Source organism: Dromiciops gliroides, chromosome 5, assembly GCF_019393635.1.
Source record: "Dromiciops gliroides isolate mDroGli1 chromosome 5, mDroGli1.pri, whole genome shotgun sequence".
Classification (NCBI taxonomy): domain Eukaryota; kingdom Metazoa; phylum Chordata; class Mammalia; order Microbiotheria; family Microbiotheriidae; genus Dromiciops; species Dromiciops gliroides.
Genome location: NC_057865.1, coordinates 249,418,605 through 249,437,738, shown reverse-complemented (window position 1 = coordinate 249,437,738; position 19,134 = coordinate 249,418,605). Strand labels below are relative to the sequence as shown.

The 19,134-nt window shown below is 42.4% G+C and overlaps 1 protein-coding gene across 1 annotated transcript; it reads left to right on the top strand.

The window, feature by feature from the left end:
• Window positions 1–10,292: 10,292 nt before the first annotated feature.
• On the top strand, window positions 10,293–18,635 carry PHLDA1 (pleckstrin homology like domain family A member 1). The gene is given in 6 exon segments (XM_043967692.1): window positions 10,293–10,319; window positions 10,417–10,523; window positions 10,636–10,746; window positions 11,580–11,853; window positions 11,856–12,725; window positions 13,168–18,635. Coding segments are annotated over 5 exon segments (1,374 nt in total). The 3' UTR covers window positions 12,711–12,725; window positions 13,168–18,635.
• Window positions 18,636–19,134: the final 499 nt, after the last annotated feature.

Here is a 19,134-nt window from a genome sequence, read left to right as displayed (position 1 = left end):
GCTCTGACCACTTTGCTTCTCAGTCTTGATATTGTAGTTAAATTGTCACTTATTGCCCACCAACCCTTGGATTTAGTGCTAAATACTAAGTTTTACCTAATTCAACCCTAAATAGACCTGGAGGAAGTCAGGGAATACTTAGCCAACTGAACCATCACTGATTGTCTATCCCTCTTCCCACCAAGCCTTCCACATTAATCTATTCACCTTGCCACATATAGAGGACGTTCTTTGACTTTTCCCTTTTATTTGTCCCCAGACACCTTGACCTTATCCTTTACTCTCCTTTACTTGAGGTTCTGATAGGTGACTCTTCACCAGAGCCAACCCTTGGGCTTTTTCTCTGACTTTCCCATGCCCGGAGTGCTCCCGCTCAACTCTGCCTCTTCACCGCTCTGGTTGAAGTTCCAGCTAAAATCCCATCTTTTACAGGAAGCCTTACCCAACCTTTCTTAATTCTAGTGTCTTCTCTCTGTTAATTTCCTATTTATTCATTCCTCCCCCTCCCCATTTATTCTTAATATATCTTGTTTGTGTATGTTTGTTTGCATGTTGCCTTTCCCTTTTATGTGCCCCGGGGCCCAGTGGCTGGCACATGGGTATTCAGTAAATATCACGTTGCTGCCCAACAAACTTGATTGATTTTTTATGTTCTCCAAGATGAAATATACTCCTGGTTATTTAAATCCTTTGTCTCATTGATTACTTTCTTCTACACCCTGAGATCTAAAACAGACCTTACTGTTCCCTATACAAGACTCTTATCTCCTGCCACTATACCATGACAGTTTCCCATACCTGGCATGCACTCTTTTGCCCATGAAGTCTTTCCTAATCCTTAGAACTGTTAGGTCCTCCCTTTTATCTAAATTATCTTGCATTTATTTTATTTGATTCTGTTTGTCCTTTGATTTCTAAGAGGACCATGACATTGGAAAGTGATGCTATAACTTGCAGTGAATTGGATTTAAGTGAGGGAGGGCTGTGCAAGGTCACCAACTTCACTCTCCAGAGACATCCAGGTCCAGTGGCAATATACACATCAGGATGACTGGAGATGGCCCTGGATGTTTTAAAGCTTGCTAGTCACATAGCTAGTAAGTTCTGAGGTGAGATTTGAATTCAGGTCCTCCTGACTCTGGGGCTAGTGCTTTATCCACTGCGCCACCTAGCTGCCCATTTAATTCTGTATCTGTTCCTATAAGTACGTGCGTGGTTGTCCCTCTTCTTTTCCCCTTCCCTATGTAAGTTCACTGAGGGCAAGCGGAAATCTTCAGTTTTGTCTTTGTATCCCCAGAGCCTAACATAGGGCCAAGGCGAGACATGTTTTATAGTGTCAAATGCAGCAGACAGATTGATAAATGACCATTGGATTCATCAGATTAGATCACTGATTTTGGAGAGTTAAGATTGACTGATGAGCTTAGAAGTTAGAATACAGAGGGTTGAGATGTGAGAGCAGAAAAAGATAAAGGATGACAGGAAGACAAAAGGGAAGTACTGAATCAGTTCTTAGAGGTTGAAAATTAGGGAATGAGTAAGGCTGTTATCTGCTGGAGAGCATGAAAGGGAATGAGATCAAGGACACACTTGAGGCAAGGTGGATCCTCATTGTCAGAGAGTAGGAGGTGGTATCAAGGGGTTTTAAGATAAAAAGGAGAGGAGAAAGCTTACTGCAAATGGTCTCAGATTTGTTGAGTAAGAGGCACAGACTTCAGCTGAGAGAGGGGGCAAGGGGGGGGCTGGAAGTCAGGTAACTTATCTCCCCATAACTGAGAAAGCATTAGTTTACCAGAACAAGTCAAATCTAAATTAGATATTTTAAAATGTCCATCTGTACTGGTTTGGATAGGAAATGTGGCAGAATAACCTGTCAAAGTCCATAATTACCAGAGAAGCTTAAATGTCAGTTCTACCCACAAGTTTACTGAGTTGCTGGTGCCAGACAGACACTGGAGAAGACAAAGAATGAAAATTCCTGCTGTGTTTTTGTTCATAGTCTGGAAGGATCATCAGGTTTGAGATCTAGAAACAATGTTAAAGGTGATCTCATTCAACCTTCTGGTTTTACAAATGTTTATGGTTTACACTGGTCCAAAAATACCAAGTAGTGAATATAAATGAGTAAAGTAAAATCATCTGGGTATAATATAGGATCCTCTAGACAGAACATAAATACAGTTTCCTGTATCATCACTTTGCATCCAAAGTAGTTGCAGAGATTAGCTCTGATTTCATGCCCTTTGAGAGTATTAGGAATATGTGAACCTGAACCATAGTGCAGTGGATAGAATGCCGACCTGTCCTCTCCTGGCCTCAGACACTAGCTGTGTGACCCTGGGCAAGTCACTTAACCTGTTTGCCTCATTTTCTTCATCTGTAAAATGAGCTGGAGAAGGAAATGACAAACCACTCTAGTATCTTTCCTATGAAAACCCCAAGTGGGGTCACAGTCAGATACAGCTGAAGCAACAAGAAACGGAATTTTAAATGATGTCAGTTACTAAAATTTTAAAAATGACAAGTGGTTCTAGAGAAAAAAATATTTTCTTATTTTCCTTATGTGAGTATTCCATCCACTCAGATTAAAATTCCTATAGATTTAGGATTTGGGGGGGATTACATCTATTTCAAAATTATGTTCTTTATCCTACACATTTTATTTAAAAAACATTCTGAGAAGTTTCCCATTCTAGCAGTTTCTTGGCTCATACTTCATAACCTGCATTGACTAAAATCACATCCATTCTGATATGTGTAAAATACAGCTTCACCAAACTACCAAAAGTGGTCTGTGACACAAGAAAAGTAAGGAGCCCTAGACTCTCGCTTCTTTAACTGTGGGTTGCAACCCTATAGGGGGTCATGTGAATGAATGTGGGGGTCGTGAAAAGTTGGGCTGCAGGAATTTTTTGGTCAAAATCACTGTTCCTCAGTCTAGGGCAGATGTGACAAAATTGTGCCTAAACAAGCTAGGTGGCACTAATGGATAGAGCAGTAGTCTTGAAATCTAGAAGATGCTGGATTTGAACTTGTGAAGACGCATTTTCTTGATTTTAAGATCACTGTTCTATCCAGTAGTGCCGCCTATCTAGCATATATTGACTTTGTGTTATTTTTTCTAGTTTAGGCACAATTTTGTCACATCTGCCCTACCTTAGTCTTATAGAGTAATTGTGACCAAAAAATTCCTATAGCTTGAACCTCCACAAACTTGGCTGAGCTGGGCTTTGTATGACATACATACCCATTACTGAGGTGGCACTTGACCCTCAAGATTGATTGAACCTCCTGCAGTTTTCATTTTGATAATAAGTCATGCAAAACATTTTCATATTAGCCATGTTGCCAAAAAAAAGCAAGAAGAATAAAGTGAAAAGTATGTTTCAGTCAGTATTTAGAATTCATCATTTGAGAGCTTCATTTATGTGTTTCAATTTCTAAATATATTTTGAGTAAAGGATTACCTTATGGCTACTGTTCTAATTGGGGCAGCTAGGTGATGCAGTAGGAAAAATGCCAGCCCTGAAGTCAGGAAAACCTGAATTCAAATCTGGCCTCAGACACTTAATAGCTATGTGACCCTGGGCAAGTCACTTAACCCTCTTTCTCAGTTTCCTCATCTGTAAAATGAACTGGAGAAGGAAATGGCAAACAAGAAAACCTCAGACAGAGTCACAAAGAGTCGAACATGACTGAACCACAATTCTAATAAAGGAATTTATAAAATTTTTAGTGGGGTTTCGATCATGCAAATGATAAGTCATTTTTGGACCATATCCAAAAGGGCATGCATACATCATAAATAAAGGCGATGGGGGATCACATTGTTTTGTCATGGGATTTAAACTAATGAAGCATAGGGGAGACGTGTGGATTTAGAAAAATGGTTTTGTTTACTACAAAAAATTCACTTGTGAGAATTAGTGCGATGAATACACTTTTGTAGGACTAAAGAGACACTTGAACATAGTGTTTTCCCAGGTGAGTAAATTAACAGCTACTGGTTCATTGGGAGCATTTGAACTTGCAAGTTCTTTGAGGGCAGGAAGCATTTATCTAAACTTATCTCTGCTCATCTAGCACAGTATAATTTGGACATTGTATGTTTATTAAACGGAAATATCCAATTCCATATAATTTACAAAAAAAGAACCCTTTGTCTTTGGGAAGAGGGGAAAGGAAGCCACAAATAGATAAAGAAATTTGGTAAGGACATGGGAGTAAATAATCTATAATTTTTTGGTCCATCTGTATGTGAGGCATGACATAAAAGTTGGGGAGGGAGCAGGAGACACCTAGCATGGAATACCAAGGTTGTTAGAGAATTATGAAGCTACCATTTTAGGAGCCTTGTGGATTGTGAACTGTCATAGAACAATCTGGTGTGTCATTTTTGAGCTTCATGACAACCCAGAAAATATTGATAGGTCCTGTTTAACAAGTGCCTGTATTTCCCTTTTTCAAATGAGCAAATTGAGATTGTGATTTGCCCATGGTCCCATAATATCAAAGGTAGAATTCCAATCCGAGTTTTCCTCATTTCCATACCCAACACTGCTCAATTTAAAATTGAACACACACACAGAGGAAGATAGTCATTGTCAAGCCAAGCACATCAGAGAGGGATTCTTAACAATGGTTAATAGCCTCCAATGAATTACCCTTGGTTTTGTGTGATAGAAACCTAGAACTGGAAAGAACCTGTCTGATTACGGAGTTTATGTGTACAGCTTTTGCTTCTTGATTTAATGCTAATGAATACAGACTGTTGCTGTGTACTAATAATTCCCATCCAAGGTTTGATAGAAGGCAAATAATATTTTGGTTACTTTAAGGAGACCCCTTTTGTATGTCGTTTTTCAATGATAATAATTAGACATGACCTTGAAGCAGCACTGAGTGTAAGCTGCATAAAGACTAATTGAGGTTTCAGAAAAAGTTTAAAAGCTGTCCGTTGGTGGAAAGACCTTCAGGGTATCATGGGTTCCCAAAGTTAGAGGCCTTTTAAAGGCATCTAGATGAATGCTTCCTATTTCAATAAGAACAGGGCTAAGACCTCCTCAAAGTTTCTTCCAACTCAGAGAATATTGGAATTATGAAAGACTTTGGGTACCCATCTAGTGCAATTGTTAAATTACCAGCAGAATTGATAGAACCTGACTCTGCCTAAGGTTCTTTATATTATCCTAATTATCTGCAGGTTCTAATCCTAAATCTAGCAATGTGACCTTGGTTAAGTTATTTTCCATCTGTTCCTCTGGAAAATGAGATAGGACTACACAGAGATCCCTAAGCTTCCTTTCCCATAGCTCATTTGCGAATGGTTCTGTATAGTGTACTCTATATTCCTTCCTTTTCAAACTAAAAGAAAAGATGGAAATAGGCTTTTGAAAGAAGATAATCACAGTCATTGGTTGAAAGCTTAGGGGTACATGGCCAAGTTGGGAATTTGTTTACTTACACAAAAAATACTTTGTAGTTAATTTTTCTTTCCTCCTGCCCCCCCCCCCAGCGGATATTGACATGGGAGAGAAAATGGTAATGGGGGGGGGAGAAAAAAACAGGGATACAGTCTGAATCTTTGATTTCATTGAAATGACAACTTAGTCTGAGAGAATTGTTTGAGACTAAGTGACTTACCCAGGGTCACACAGCCAGTATATGTCAGCACTCTTAAGTGACTTGCTTGAGGTCAACAGCTAGTACATGTCATGGACTGAACTCAAACCCAGCTCTTCCTGGGTCCTATGACAGCTCACCAGCCACTGTCATATTGCCTCTCTGTTAAAAAGGGAAAAAAATATAACTCAGGGTGATTATTTCTCCCCATGAATAGACTTTGAAGGCAAATGTTTATATGGTGTTGTCTTTTTGTTGGGATACTGGAAGCATCTTGCAAGTTTATAGCTGCTTCAGACTTGAAAAGACCAGACTCCTTTGAGGACTGTTACCATAGGCTCACTGATTTAGAGTTATGAAGTCATGTCATTCAAAATGAGGCCCAGAGAGAACTGAAGGGGCTTTTTCAAGGTCACAGAGAAAGTTACTGCTAGGTTTATATTCAGGTTCTCTCCACAGCCAGTGAGTGGTGTGTCCATTTCACTATGGTGGGATATGGGTTTGTTCTAAATCAGTCTCGGAACACTAATACTACATTCTGATTTATGATACGAATTTGTTTTAAATCATTTTCTTTAGCAACACTATTCTGACTACTTTTTTTAAAAAGGACTGTTGTGTCTGACTCTTCGTGACCCCCATTTGGGGGTTTCTTGGCAGAGATACTGAAGTACTTTGTCATTTTCTTCTCCAGCTCATTTACAGATGAGCAAACTGAGGCAAACAGGGTTAAGTGATTTGCCCAGGGTCATATAGTTAATAAGTATCTGAGGCTGGATTTGAACTCAGGGAGATCTTCGTAACTCCAGACCTAGCCCTCTATCTACTTCTCCACCTAACTGTCCCTTTTAAAGATACTTTCCCTCAAAACCATGATATAAGGTATATTGTCACTTCAATTATCTACCTAGAACACCAGAAGTCATCTGATGCAGGAAATAAAACTGAAGTCCCTTTTTGTGTTTTTTCTACACGCTATTCTTCGAGTTGATCACTAGGAGGCACCATTACCTTAGTTATACTAGGAACTAAGTCAGCCACGTGTTAATTATTCCTTGAGGTTTTTTAGATATCTTTAGTGCTGTCTTAACTTAATGCCTTAACAGATTCAGAACTGGAATCTGCAGCCTCGTTAGCATTTTGTAAATGAAGAAATGAAAAGAACAGGATAGTCAAAAGCCTTACCCCTCGTTTTGTCCTACTGTAAATTGTGCATTATGTAGTCATATTCCTTTTGCATGGTGTTGAAAATGGAGCCGCCTCTCACATAATAGGTTCATTAACTTTTGTTTAAAGTTATGATCTTATCCACTTCTAGAATAGTGAATGTTATAATGACATTCTAGAATATCTTCCTGACCAGTCAAGCTTGCTTTGTTGTCTTGCATTTAAATGACTTTAAAACGGGCAGCTAGATGGCGCAGTGGACAGAGTAGTGGGTCTGGAGTTCAGAAGAATCATCTCACTGAATTTAAACCCGGCCTCAGACACTTACTAGCAGTGTGAACCTTGGCAAGTCACTTACAGATGTCTCCTCTCAATTTCCTCATCTGTAAAATGAACTAGAGAAGGAAATGGTAAACCATTCCAGTATCTTTGCCAAGAAAACCCCAAAGAGTAGGATTTGACTGAACAACAAAAACAACAACAATGGGGTGGGAGTAAGAGAGAATAAGCAATATTTCTTACTTATCTGACATCTTCCACAACCTTTTTAAGCCAGGAATTTAAGCAAGATTGAGGGTTTTTTTTGTTTTGTTTTGTTTTGTTTTTACTGAATTCTCTGTAACTCCTTTCCACTTCATTTTCATGGGAATTTACTGTTTCTTGGACTAATCTCTATATTAAAAACAGCCAGCTTATTTCTTACATTTTAATTATTTCTCAGTGTTGTTACACATTTCTCAGAAAGGAAAGCCGAGATTTACTTTAAAGGGAATATGTAGACTGTAGAAGATAATAACATTCATTGTGGTGTCAATTACATCCCCAAATGATCAAGTTTAAAAATTGATTATGCTTCATACAGAGCAGTATGACAGATTCCTTAACCAAGGACAGGATTTTTTAATCATATGATGGCTTCATAAAGTTCTGAATAAAGTTTTAAAACTTTTATTAACTTGGGTTGTAGGCATTATAGGAAGTATAATTGGCATTTTACAATTTAATTGAATTTTCTTTCCATTTATGATAACACAGGATAGTTTGCCTACTTATCTACCAGGGTTATTTGGAATTTAACATAGGGTGTGAAATGAAAATATATTGTCTATCATCGTATAATGCCTCGATCTGAATATATATGATTTTTTTTATGCCATTTAAAGAAGGACTGCAGATACGTGATGGAATCAAACTGACTGAAGTGTACAAAGCATCTTCATTAAGCCCATGATTCAGTGTGAGAACTGACTGTAAAGCAGTATTGCTTCCGTATGTACTTTTCGTCTAGCCTTTTCTCTACTTATTTTGAAGATACAACTGCAGCTTTAGTTTGTTTAAAACACTTGAATATAGTCATAGAAGTAGAGAGGTTATTTATCCACAAGAATCCTAAACTCCCAAAGGTCTCCTTTTTTTGGTCAGTCCTTTTACAAACATTTCCTGAGTGTCCGTTATGTGCCAAACATTGCTGAGCAGAAAGTTACTCGGTTATCTACCAATTACTAGCTGGAAATCCTGGATGTTTCCATGAGTGTCAGGTGAAAACACAAAATAGGTGCTAGTCAATCCATGTGTGCAAAGTGCTGTCCTGAGAGAGAGGAGAGTTACTAAAATTAGAGCTAGACCATTTAGTAGATGTAATGTGCCATTTCTTACCAAACAATGGATAAATTTTAGAGGGCCTACCATGGTGTTGAAAAGATTTTACTCCTTTGGAGTGTTTAAAACAAAATTCTTAAAAGAATATTTAAAACTGAAATCTACAGAGGCTCAGTGTTTTGTAAATGGAGAAATAGAAAGAATGGGATAGTCAAAGTCTCAACCCTAATTTTAATAGTTTTACTCCAAAGACTGTTTCATAGTTGTATTTGGCCACATAATGAGAAGATGGGACTCACTGGAACAGATTTGATGTTGAGAAAGAAGGCAAAAGGAAAAGGGGGATGGCGAATCATGGAAATAGCAAACATGAACTTGGACAGACTTTGAGATAGTGGAGGACAGAAGGGCCTGGTGTCCATGGGGTCACCAAGAATTGGACATGACACAATGACTGAACAACATAGTCATATTCCTTGGTCACAATACAGTCAGAGTGGCTATGACACGTGATATAGATAACTGGATTAAAACTAAGTGAGATGTAGGGTCTAGGAGAAGAATTTGTAACAAAGGCTAATGTGCATGTCACAAATCTAAAGCCATTTCTCAGTGCTTAGCACAGTTCCTGGCACGTAGTAGTTACAAAAAATACTTACTGATTTTTCCCCGTTAGCCAAGAAGGACATACTATGAAAAGGGTAGAGCAATTAGTTGATTCCTTAAAAAAACAACAAACAAAACCCTGGGGGCAGCTAGGTGGCAAAGTGGAAAAAGCACCAACCCTGGATTCAGGAGGACCCGAGTTCAAATCCGGCCTCAGACACTTAATACTAGCTGTGTGACCCTGGGCAAGTCATTTAACCCTCATTGCCTGCAAAAACAAGCAAACCAACCAACCCCACAAAAACACAAACATCTTGATGAGGAAAGAACCGAATAATTTGACCTATTAACTTGGGCTATTTCATTGATATAATACAACTCAGGTTTGGGTGGTTGTTTTTTTAAAACATAAGGGGGTAATTTCCTCTTTAGGTAGAGTCCCCTCTTGGCATAAAATTTCAGGAAGACAGCTGCTTTCAAAACTTCCAACTTGGAGTCCACTTGGCATCTAGGATACAGGCTAATTCGCTGAGATCCATATTTAGTGCACAGGTTTCTTGACCGCTTTGAGGCTAACAAAGACTGGGGGAGGTAGAGTGGGTAGTATTATCGCTGTTTAAGGAAGCTGATGGGGAGAAAAGCGGCCTGATTGGCCTAAAGGTCACAGCTAGTAAATAGCCCACCAACAGACTAGTGCTGCCTTCCTTAGACGGGCTGACATCTCAGGGTGAAAGTGGTGGTTGATGCCTCTGATTAAACATCTCTTCAATCTCTATAGGAGCAGTTTCTTTGAAGTTACTATTGAGAGATTGGAGAAGGGAATGCCATTATCGGCCATGGGAAAAATGAAAGTCCAGATTCTGTTAAAAAGAAAAAAAAAAAGCTGATGGTTTAGCTCCTGAAAGGCCATGGAATAGTATTGGAAAAAAGCTGGGATTTCCGAACAGCATACATCTCTACCCTTAATATCCAAACTCAGATAAAAACTGCAGGAAAAAGGTCATTTGGGGGGATTTCTGAGGAGTAATGCAATTCTGGTCTGGTGGGCCACATCGCCAAAGGGATATTTTTACTGGATGGGAAAGCTTTCGAGAAGAAGCGTGGATAAGCTTTTATCTTTCTATCGCACTCAGTGCATTACACGGAGCTCCTCAACACTTAATGAAGTTGAATGAGAGGAAATCCCTAATCAGATAACACTCCCCACTCCCCACCCCAGACACACTCCCCTTTATGCAGACTCTTCCTAAACTGGAAACTGCGGCTTGTTCTTCTAACCCCGTTTCTCCACAATTCAAATGCGGCTGGTGATCTCATACGCGAAGGTGCGTGTGTGCCTAGACATTAACATATTTTGTGGATGTTGGAAGTGTGTGCAAAGTCAAAGTAACCCGAAAAGCTTGAGTGGCAGTTTGCAAGCAGGATCGCCGGGCAGGATGCAGGCTTGCCCGGCCTCCAGTTGTCCTCAGTTACCCATCCTTGAGCCCCAAAAGGTTGAAGGTGGCGGGGATCCCCAACCTCCTTTTTTCGTATTTGAGAGAAGAGGTAGGGTTTTGAGGACGTGTAATTGCGTGGACTCACTGTTGGTAGCCCCTAGTACCTCCACGCTCTTGTGTCCCATCTTTTTTAATGGGTTCCTAGGATAAGGACTGTTTTCTGCGGGCGACAGCAGAGTGGGATTTCAGAGGCAGGATTCCCCCGCGACCACCATTCACACTTTTTCACATTTGAGGGACTTAAAGCGGGAGCTGGGTTTGAGTGTTGTATCGGGGCGGAATCCCCCCTACACATACACACACACCCCTACCTTTTTTGGGGTGGGAGATTACTAGAAGGGCTAGTTTCTGAGGGCTGAAGTGGAGTGCAATCTGTGACAGGATCCTCCACAATCCCACCCCGCACTTTTCCCCAGCTTTTTTGGGGGGGAGGGGGAAGTAGAGGGGGACGTGGTAGATTCCGGTTTCAGAAAGTGGAGGTGCGATTGAATGCGATCTCAGTGGCGGTATCCCCCATGACCCTAGCCCGTACTCCCCCCCCCCAGCTTTTTGGGGGGAAGTGATGGGGGGAGGGGGTTCCTAGAAGGAGCGGTTTTAGAAAGTGGAGGTGCGATTGAATGCGATCTCAGTGGCGGTATTCCCTATGACCCTAGCTCGTACTCCCCCCCCTTTCCCCAGCTTTTTTGGGGGGACGTGAGGGGGAGAGGGGGTTCCCATAGAAGGACCGGTTTCAGATAATGGAGTTGCGATTGAGTGCGATCTCAGTGGCAGGATCCCCCACGACCCTCAAGCTTTTCCTTTTTTCCACTCTTTTTTTCTGAGGGCGGGAGGAGCAGGGAAGAGACAAGGTCTGGGAGGAGCTAGGATTCCTGCCCCACCAGTACAGCCTCCAACCTCCCGGTTCGGGGCATGACTCCTGGACACCCAGGCACCTTGCTCGGCTTCTTCTGGGCACGGGGCGCCGCTCCCATCCGCATCTTCCCCCCACTGGCAGGGAAGGAGAGAGGAGTGGAGGGAGGGCAGGGGCGGGGGCTGAGCCAAGTCTGGAGGGGAGCCAAGTTCACAGGCGCAAGCCCACGTCGTCTGGAGAGCGAGCGGGGCCGTCCGGCTGGCTGGCTGGCTGGGACCAGGGGGCGGGTGGGTGCGCGCGGAGCCGCCTTTTCCGCTGGGTGTCACTCTGGGGCGGGAGGGATGGCTCATTCAAAAGCACGGGGAGGGGGCAGCGCCACTCGTCTCCAGTGAGCGGCCAGCTCGGGAGGGAGGGCAGGAGGCGGGCGGCGGGCGGCAGGCAGAAGGCAGCAGGCAGGAGCCGAGCCCAGGCAGAACCCCAGGACGCGGCTCCCCGCCGCCCGAGCCGCCCTGCCCTGCGTCCTCTTACTCAGCCTCCTCTACCCTCTCCGCTTGGGCGGCCGCGAGAGCCGCTGGGGGGAGGACGGCGCCCGCCTGCTGCTGCTGCCCCCGGCGCCGGCTGCTACGAGGCGAGGAGGACGGGGAGGACGGGGAGGAGGAGAGGCGGGCAGGAGGAGCAGGGGCGGCGGAGGCGGCGGCCACCCCTATGCCGAGAGGATGCTGGAGAGCGGCTGCTGCAAGGCGCTGAAGGAGGGGGTGCTGGAGAAGCGCAGCGACGGGCTGCTGCAGCTGTGGAAGAAGAAATGCTGCATCCTCACCGAGGAGGGGCTGCTGCTCATCCCCCCCAAGCAGCTGCAGCAGCAGCAGCAGCAGCAGGCGGCCGCCGCGGAGCAGCCCCAGCCGAGCCCTCCGCCTGCCGCCGCCGCCGCCGGCCTCGAGCCGCCCGCCAAGCTCAAGGAGCTGCATTTCTCCAACATGAAGACGGTGGACTGCGTGGAGCGCAAGGGCAAGTACATGTACTTCACCGTGGTCATGGCCGAGGGCAAGGAGATCGACTTTCGGTGCCCCCAGGACCAGGGCTGGAACGCCGAGATCACGCTGCAAATGGTGCAGTACAAGAACCGCCAGGCCATCCTGGCCGTCAAGTCTACCCGGCAGAAACAGCAGCACTTAGTTCAGCAGCAGCAGCAGCAGCAGCAGCAGCAGCAGCTTCCGCGGGACCCGCACCCGCATCCGCACCCGCACCCGCATCCGCACCCGCACCCACAGCCCCCGCAGCAGCAGCAGCCACCACCGGCTCAGCAGCAGCAGCAGCAGCAGCAGCAGCCCCCCAGTCACCGCCTCCTTCGCAGCACGTCCAACTCCGCCTGAGAGGGTAGAGACCAGGTAAGGACCGGGGAGATGCCGTGGCCGGAGATAACGGGGTATCCGAGGTCTCCCCCCACCCCCTGCCGGGCCGGACAGTGAGGGGGGCAGGAGGAGTGAGCGCCGAGGTGATGCAACGGAAACAGAACAGAAAGCGAAGTTTCGGGACTGGAGGCAAGGAGGGAGTGGGCACGCTTAGACAATTCTGCCCAACCCGCATCTTTCCACTTTGGTGCGGGGCTCGGCGCTCGGTGCTGGCAATGCAGTCGCACCTTCGGCTTTTGGAGCCGAGAGCCGGGCCCGGCACATAGGCAGAGGGCAGGGGAGGGGTGCCGGCTGGCCCCGGGGCCCTGGCTCTGGGGACCATTGTCGGAGAAGGTGCGCCGGCTTGGTCAAAGGACAGCGGGGATTTGGGAGTCCTTAGAGCCCTCGGCGTCACTCAGTGTCATTCATTACTTTCCAGATTGAATTAAAGGACTCTTCGGAAAGTTGGGAAGAACGCCCTTCTGTTGTCTTCGGCTGATCCGGAAAACTAAAGAAACGAACTCCCCCTGGATCCCCAACCAGACTTAAGTGTCTTGGACCTCACCGTTGTGGTAACCTGTGACTCGTCCTCCACACTCCCGATTAGTTTTCTGCACAGGCCTCATCATGATGCAGGGAAGAATTTCGAGTCATGAAGACTTTTGACTGTTATTTATGAACCTTTGGAAAGCCTCTTCTAGAATGAATGGTGGGACTTCTAGGAGAGATGATGTACTGTAATTTTATTTTAATGTATTTTAATTTGCAGTTATTTATTAGGGTTTTTTTTTGTTGTTGTTCTCAGACATTTCTGAATGTAGGTCATTTTCCAGAAATGAAACGATCCGTCAAACCCCATTGCTTATAATAATAAGCCCCAGTCCTTGGAGATGTGGAAAGGGGAAAGGGAAGGGCACAGGAAGAGACATTGAGAATCCATTTATTTATTTGGAGACCTTAATAAGGATACTGTTTGTGACTGTTTTGTCATGCCAAGTTGATGGGATAAAAATACTATGATGTTTCAAGTTTTTTATTTTATTTCCCCCTAGAGCTATATTTTGGGTAGAAATTCATTAAAAGCAATTAAACATTAAGAATTGTGAATTTATATGAGAATCTAATATTCTAGATAGAGCTTCCCTGAGAGGGACAAAAAAGATTGAAACTTGGTTTCAAAATATTTATTAAAAACCAACCAACCAACCAAACTACCCAGCTGTTTTGGAAGAATTATCATATTTCTCGTTCAACCCTATGGGGCTGGGAGTGGGCCAAAACCAAAATGTAACTTAGTGAAAAACTTTAGCTATCATCTACATGGCTGACTTAAGAAAGAGAAGTCTTTTAAATTGTGGTTTGTATTAACTTAAAAATGGATACTTAGTTAAATTATTTCAAAAAGGAAGTAGGCGAGAACTGTTTACACTTTGGTCCAAGTTTTCGACTCTATCTGATTATGAGCTCTCTTGTCTGGCTTGAATTTAATTTTCTAACCTTTTTTCATTGATATTTGAAGAATCCTCCAGTCTAAAGTCCAGATTGTAAATATTTGAAAGGATTCCAACATTCATAACTTGAGTTTTTTGTAGTGAAAATGCATTTCTCAGAAAAGCCTATAACTCTTTTTGCTTTGTATATCTGCCAGATGTGAAAAGATATTGGGGTGTGGTTTCTTGGTATTCCATTAACAAAACCCTGCAATTAGAAAGAGAAGTAGGGGACATAAGAGAGATAAGGGGTTTGAAGCATGGATGTACCAGTTCCTTTCTTAAAAGGTAGAAGAAAAGGATGATAGCCTATAAAAGGCAGAGGCTAATTTTTTAAAGCATTTAGATGTTACTGTATATTCTTTGGGCTAAGAACTACTTCCTTATAGAACCATCAGTTATTTCAAATTCTACAGCCACTGATATTTCATCACTATGAAGACAGGGGGACATTTGGCTAATTTGTAAGGTAGAATTAAAAGAAAGAACTATTTCCTTTTTCTCTAATGCCTTCAGGTTGGACCTTCAAGGTCCAATCACTTTTGAGTGGTAAAAGTTACTGATAAAAGTCTTGAAGTTTGGAAACTTATTCTTTAATTAAAAAAAAAAAGAAAACCCCAAATCAATCCTAAAACTATTATCAGGACTAATTAACCTGCATCCTCTCTGATTATGACTATATTATAGATTGCTGAGCAGGCAAAAAAAAAAAAAAAAAGGCCTTGCTGTTCAAAGGTAGTTTGTTGCTTGTGTCAGACCTGAAAGACTTTTTATACCTTATTCCAGATTTAAGCAAGTAGATTGAAACAACTGCTTTAGAGTCCACTGTTAGTCTTTGTGGAAGAAGAAAAAAAGAAACTTTCCTACTTTTAGATAAGGGCTTCCCTAAAGTCAGTATGTCATAGCACCCCTAGTAAAACCAGCAGTTTTTCAAGCAAATTGATTTGCTTGAATTATGGCTTTGAAAAAGGGACAGTGAAGGTGATTTAGCCCAGTCTCTTTCTCCATGGAGGGAACTACTTAATAATATGCCTAAAAGGAGATTTTCCCATCCACCGATTGAACACTTAGTGATGGGGGAAACCACTAGGCAGCAAAGCAACCCATTTAATTTTTGTGGGGCTATTTCATATTCTATGGGCAAGATTTGTACTGGGTAAAAAATGCATATAAATCCCCCTTATTTTTTTTTATGTGAGGCAATTGGGGTTAAGTGACTTGCCCAGGGTCACACAGCTAGTAGTGTTAAGAGTCTGAGGCTGGATTTGAACTCAGGTAGTCCTGAATCCAGGGCAAGTGCTCTATCCACTGCACCACCTAGCTGCCCCTAAATCCCCCTTTTTTTTAAAGGTAAATTGTTCCTGTAACAGGAGGGGAAAATACCACTTCTGATGTTTCTCTGCATCCCAGATTTAGAATTGAAAAGAACCTTAGAGGTCCCTTTCAATTTACAGATGAGAAATTTAAGGCTCAGAAAGCTTAAGTAATCAGTGCAAGTCACATAGCTAGCACCAGCCCTGGATTCGGGAGGACCTGAGTTCAAATCCAGCCTCAGATACTTGACACTTATTAGCTGTGTAACCTTGGGCCAGTCACTTAAGCCTCATTGCCGCCACCCCCCACACCCCCACCACACAAACACACACAAGAAAATAGAGCCCATCTAGTCTAGCTCCCCTTAAAACAAGCCCTCAGTTTTGCCGTGGGAGAGGTTAGGAAAGCTAATGACCTGTAATGTTTGTTAAAATAAGTGAGATAATAATAGATGACTATTGGCATAAGTCTTTCAGGTTTGCAAAATACTTCACATTCGTTATCTTGATTCAACCTCTTAAGCTGGTAAAGTAGATAGGTGGTGTGTCACTCCCATTTTACAGACAAGGAAACTGAGATTCTGAGAGGTAGTCATTTGTGGAAGCTCATGCTAGATTCCACCTGAAGTCTTCTGGCTCATATATAGTGTTTCCCAAACACGACATTCCCTTTACTCTAAAAAGCTGGTGGTTACCCAGGTGCACGTGGCTTCGGAGCCGGAACATCTGGGATTCATTTTTGGCTCTTCTAGGTGATGCCAAAGACACCTGGGACAAATCACCTCTCTTTAGTTTCTGAAACTAAATGAGGCTGAACTAAATGACCTCTCACGTCCCTTCCAAATCTAGCCTATGACTGAAACTTTTGTCCACGAGAAAAGTTTCCTTTTTAAAAAATTTTTCATTGCTTTATATTTGTTAGGTGGGCAATGCAGAGAATCTGCTAAGAGCACAGTGCTACAATTTCCTTCCAAGATCATTTCTCTCTGTAGGTCCATATGGTTACTTATCAAACGAAGATAATAAGACTTGCCCCTTACCAGCCTCTAAAAGCCTTTTGAGGACCAATAGTATCACCGAGAAAGGTAAAGTTAAATAAAAGATAAAGGTCAAGTCTTCCCTTTAAGATAATGAAGGAAGGAGAACAGGGTTTGAAAAACCTTAGACCAATGAGAAATGTATTTGGAAAGTGAAACAGAAAAATCCCATCTGGAAGCAACTCGGGTATCTTGACTTTTGCTCCCTTAGTACTCTGTACCTGATGGGGGCTCAATATTTGTTGAATAAACATAGGCTGGTGCCCAGCACCCCAGAAATATTTGAACATGTTTTCTTAACCCGATTTTACATTTATCTTTCACCCCCCCACACCCTCAACCCAGCCCCAAATTAATGTCTAAGGCCAGGATGGCCAGACAACATGTGAGACCTAAATGTTTCTCTCATAACTGAAGGCATGTGCATCACAGCTCTGGCATCAGTCTCTTACCTTAGCAAAGCTGTGTAATCAATTGACAGGTCTTCCTAACTATGGTCCTATCTGCCTGTCGAATCAGGTGGGCCTGATACTTGGCTTTCATGTTATTCTTTTTAATTTTTTAAAAATTTTTAAATTTAAATTTTTTTTTAGTGAGGCAATTGGGGTTAAGTGACTTGCCCAGGGTCACACAGCTAGTAAGTGTTAAGTGTCTGAGGCCGGATTTGAACCCAGGTACCTAGCTGCCCCTCATATTATTCTTTTTAACGACAAACAGCTCTTAAGAAGTTCTAGGAAAATTGTCAGGAAAGCCGATGAAACAAACTCTGAAATGCCTGATTTTGGCTCTCTCCATCTGTCTGGACTCGACAGACCAATAAACTATGGACAGAATGGGTTGCCCATTTGAAGTGCTGATCTAGGCACTTAGCACGATGCATGGCACATATAGTATGCTCTTAATAAATACTTGCTGACTTTATGCCTTGGAATTCACAGCTTACACCAAACACCCTGCATTTCACTTAAAAGATTTGCAATGTTAAAACTTTATGCTTGGGCAACTAAATAGATTTCTGTGAGGTCACCATTATCAAAAGCATCATTTGTTTTCCTCCTTCCCTCCTGATGATTTCTTTGTTCCAGGTGTGCACATCAGTTTGTTTTTTTAAGCAGTGTGGAAGAGGGATCACCAGCTAATATCAGGAACTGGCCTCTGCTGTTATCACTTAAGCTTATTTCAGGAGCATTCCATTTGTTGTAATTGTTTTCTTAATGGTCTCTTGACCAATAAAAATATCCAAAATGTAATGTCAATTAACTGCATGACTTTCAGATCTTAAATTAAGAATTTTGTGACTTGGTTTTATGATGTTCTCCAGGGGGAATAAATCTGTTCTGCTAATTTCAAACAAGGTAAATGTCACAATGGTTGAAAAATGACTATTATTATTATTATTATTATTAGGAGGGATCCTTTGTTTCCTTAGAGTTTCCCCAGAGACCCTTTGGGTCTTTGTTTCTAACTTTTTCATCCTTTTTTTTTCCCTTTTTCTGAATAACAACTTCCAGTGGTGGCCACTGACACAAGCCTATAGAAAGTAGTAAACTGATTGACTCATTTGTTGGGAAAATTGCTTGACAGAACACAGAGTCCAGGATGTAACAGGTTTTTTTTTCCTGGAAAAGAATAGGAAAGGCTAATGACAGCCTGATACCCTTAGAAGCATCTTTACAGCAGTTGATAGATGATGGTAGCCAGTATTTTGAACTGAAAGTTGTGATGAAGCAATATAGGGAGAGAAGTAGGTTTTGGTAACAAGAAGCCTCTTAAGGTTTCTTAATATTGATTTTCCAGAGGCAAGATGGTCTACAGATCCTTTTCCTGTTGCATTCTTCAGTGATTTCTTTTCTTTAATGTTCATAACATACAACTGCTGGTTTCTGAAAAGCAGAAGGTGCCAAGATGTACCAAAAGTTTTCTAGTGTATCATTCTTGTGAACTTAATAGTGTTATAATTTTAGTGTAAATAAGACATTTCTGAGAGACTTCTGAGAGATGTGATTTATTTTTCATATTTTTTCAAAATACATTCCATTTCCAATAAAGAGCTATCTATTGAAATGACCTGTTGGCTTCCTGAAAGACTTCTTATACTCAATGGGTGTTAGGTGGAGAGATGTCAAAGGGGTTGGGGATCCCAGAAGTCATCAGGTACTTACCAAAAAGGGATGGTCCTTAACCTGTCTTAACAGAAGGAAAAAAAAAACCAACACAAATTCTTTTGGAAGGGTTAGGCTTTTGGTTTTTGTTCTTTTTTTCTTTTCCCATCATTGACATTATGTGGGATTTCCCAATGAAGGAAATTGCCAAGTCTCCCCAAGGGAGTTTGAGTTAGATTTCATAATGCTGATTCCTTTGTGTCCAACTTGCCTTGAAGAGGCATGGATTGAGAACCTGGCCCCTGGTGAATTGGCTTTCTTGATACATTCCAGGGTTTCGTGACACATGTAAGGATGAGGATTGGGCCCTGAGCTGATTGGGGGTTGGGGTGAGGGTGGTGATACTTAGAGGAAAGCAGAGGAAAGCCCCTGTCTTAACTGATAGATCAGGCTTTCTTCTTACT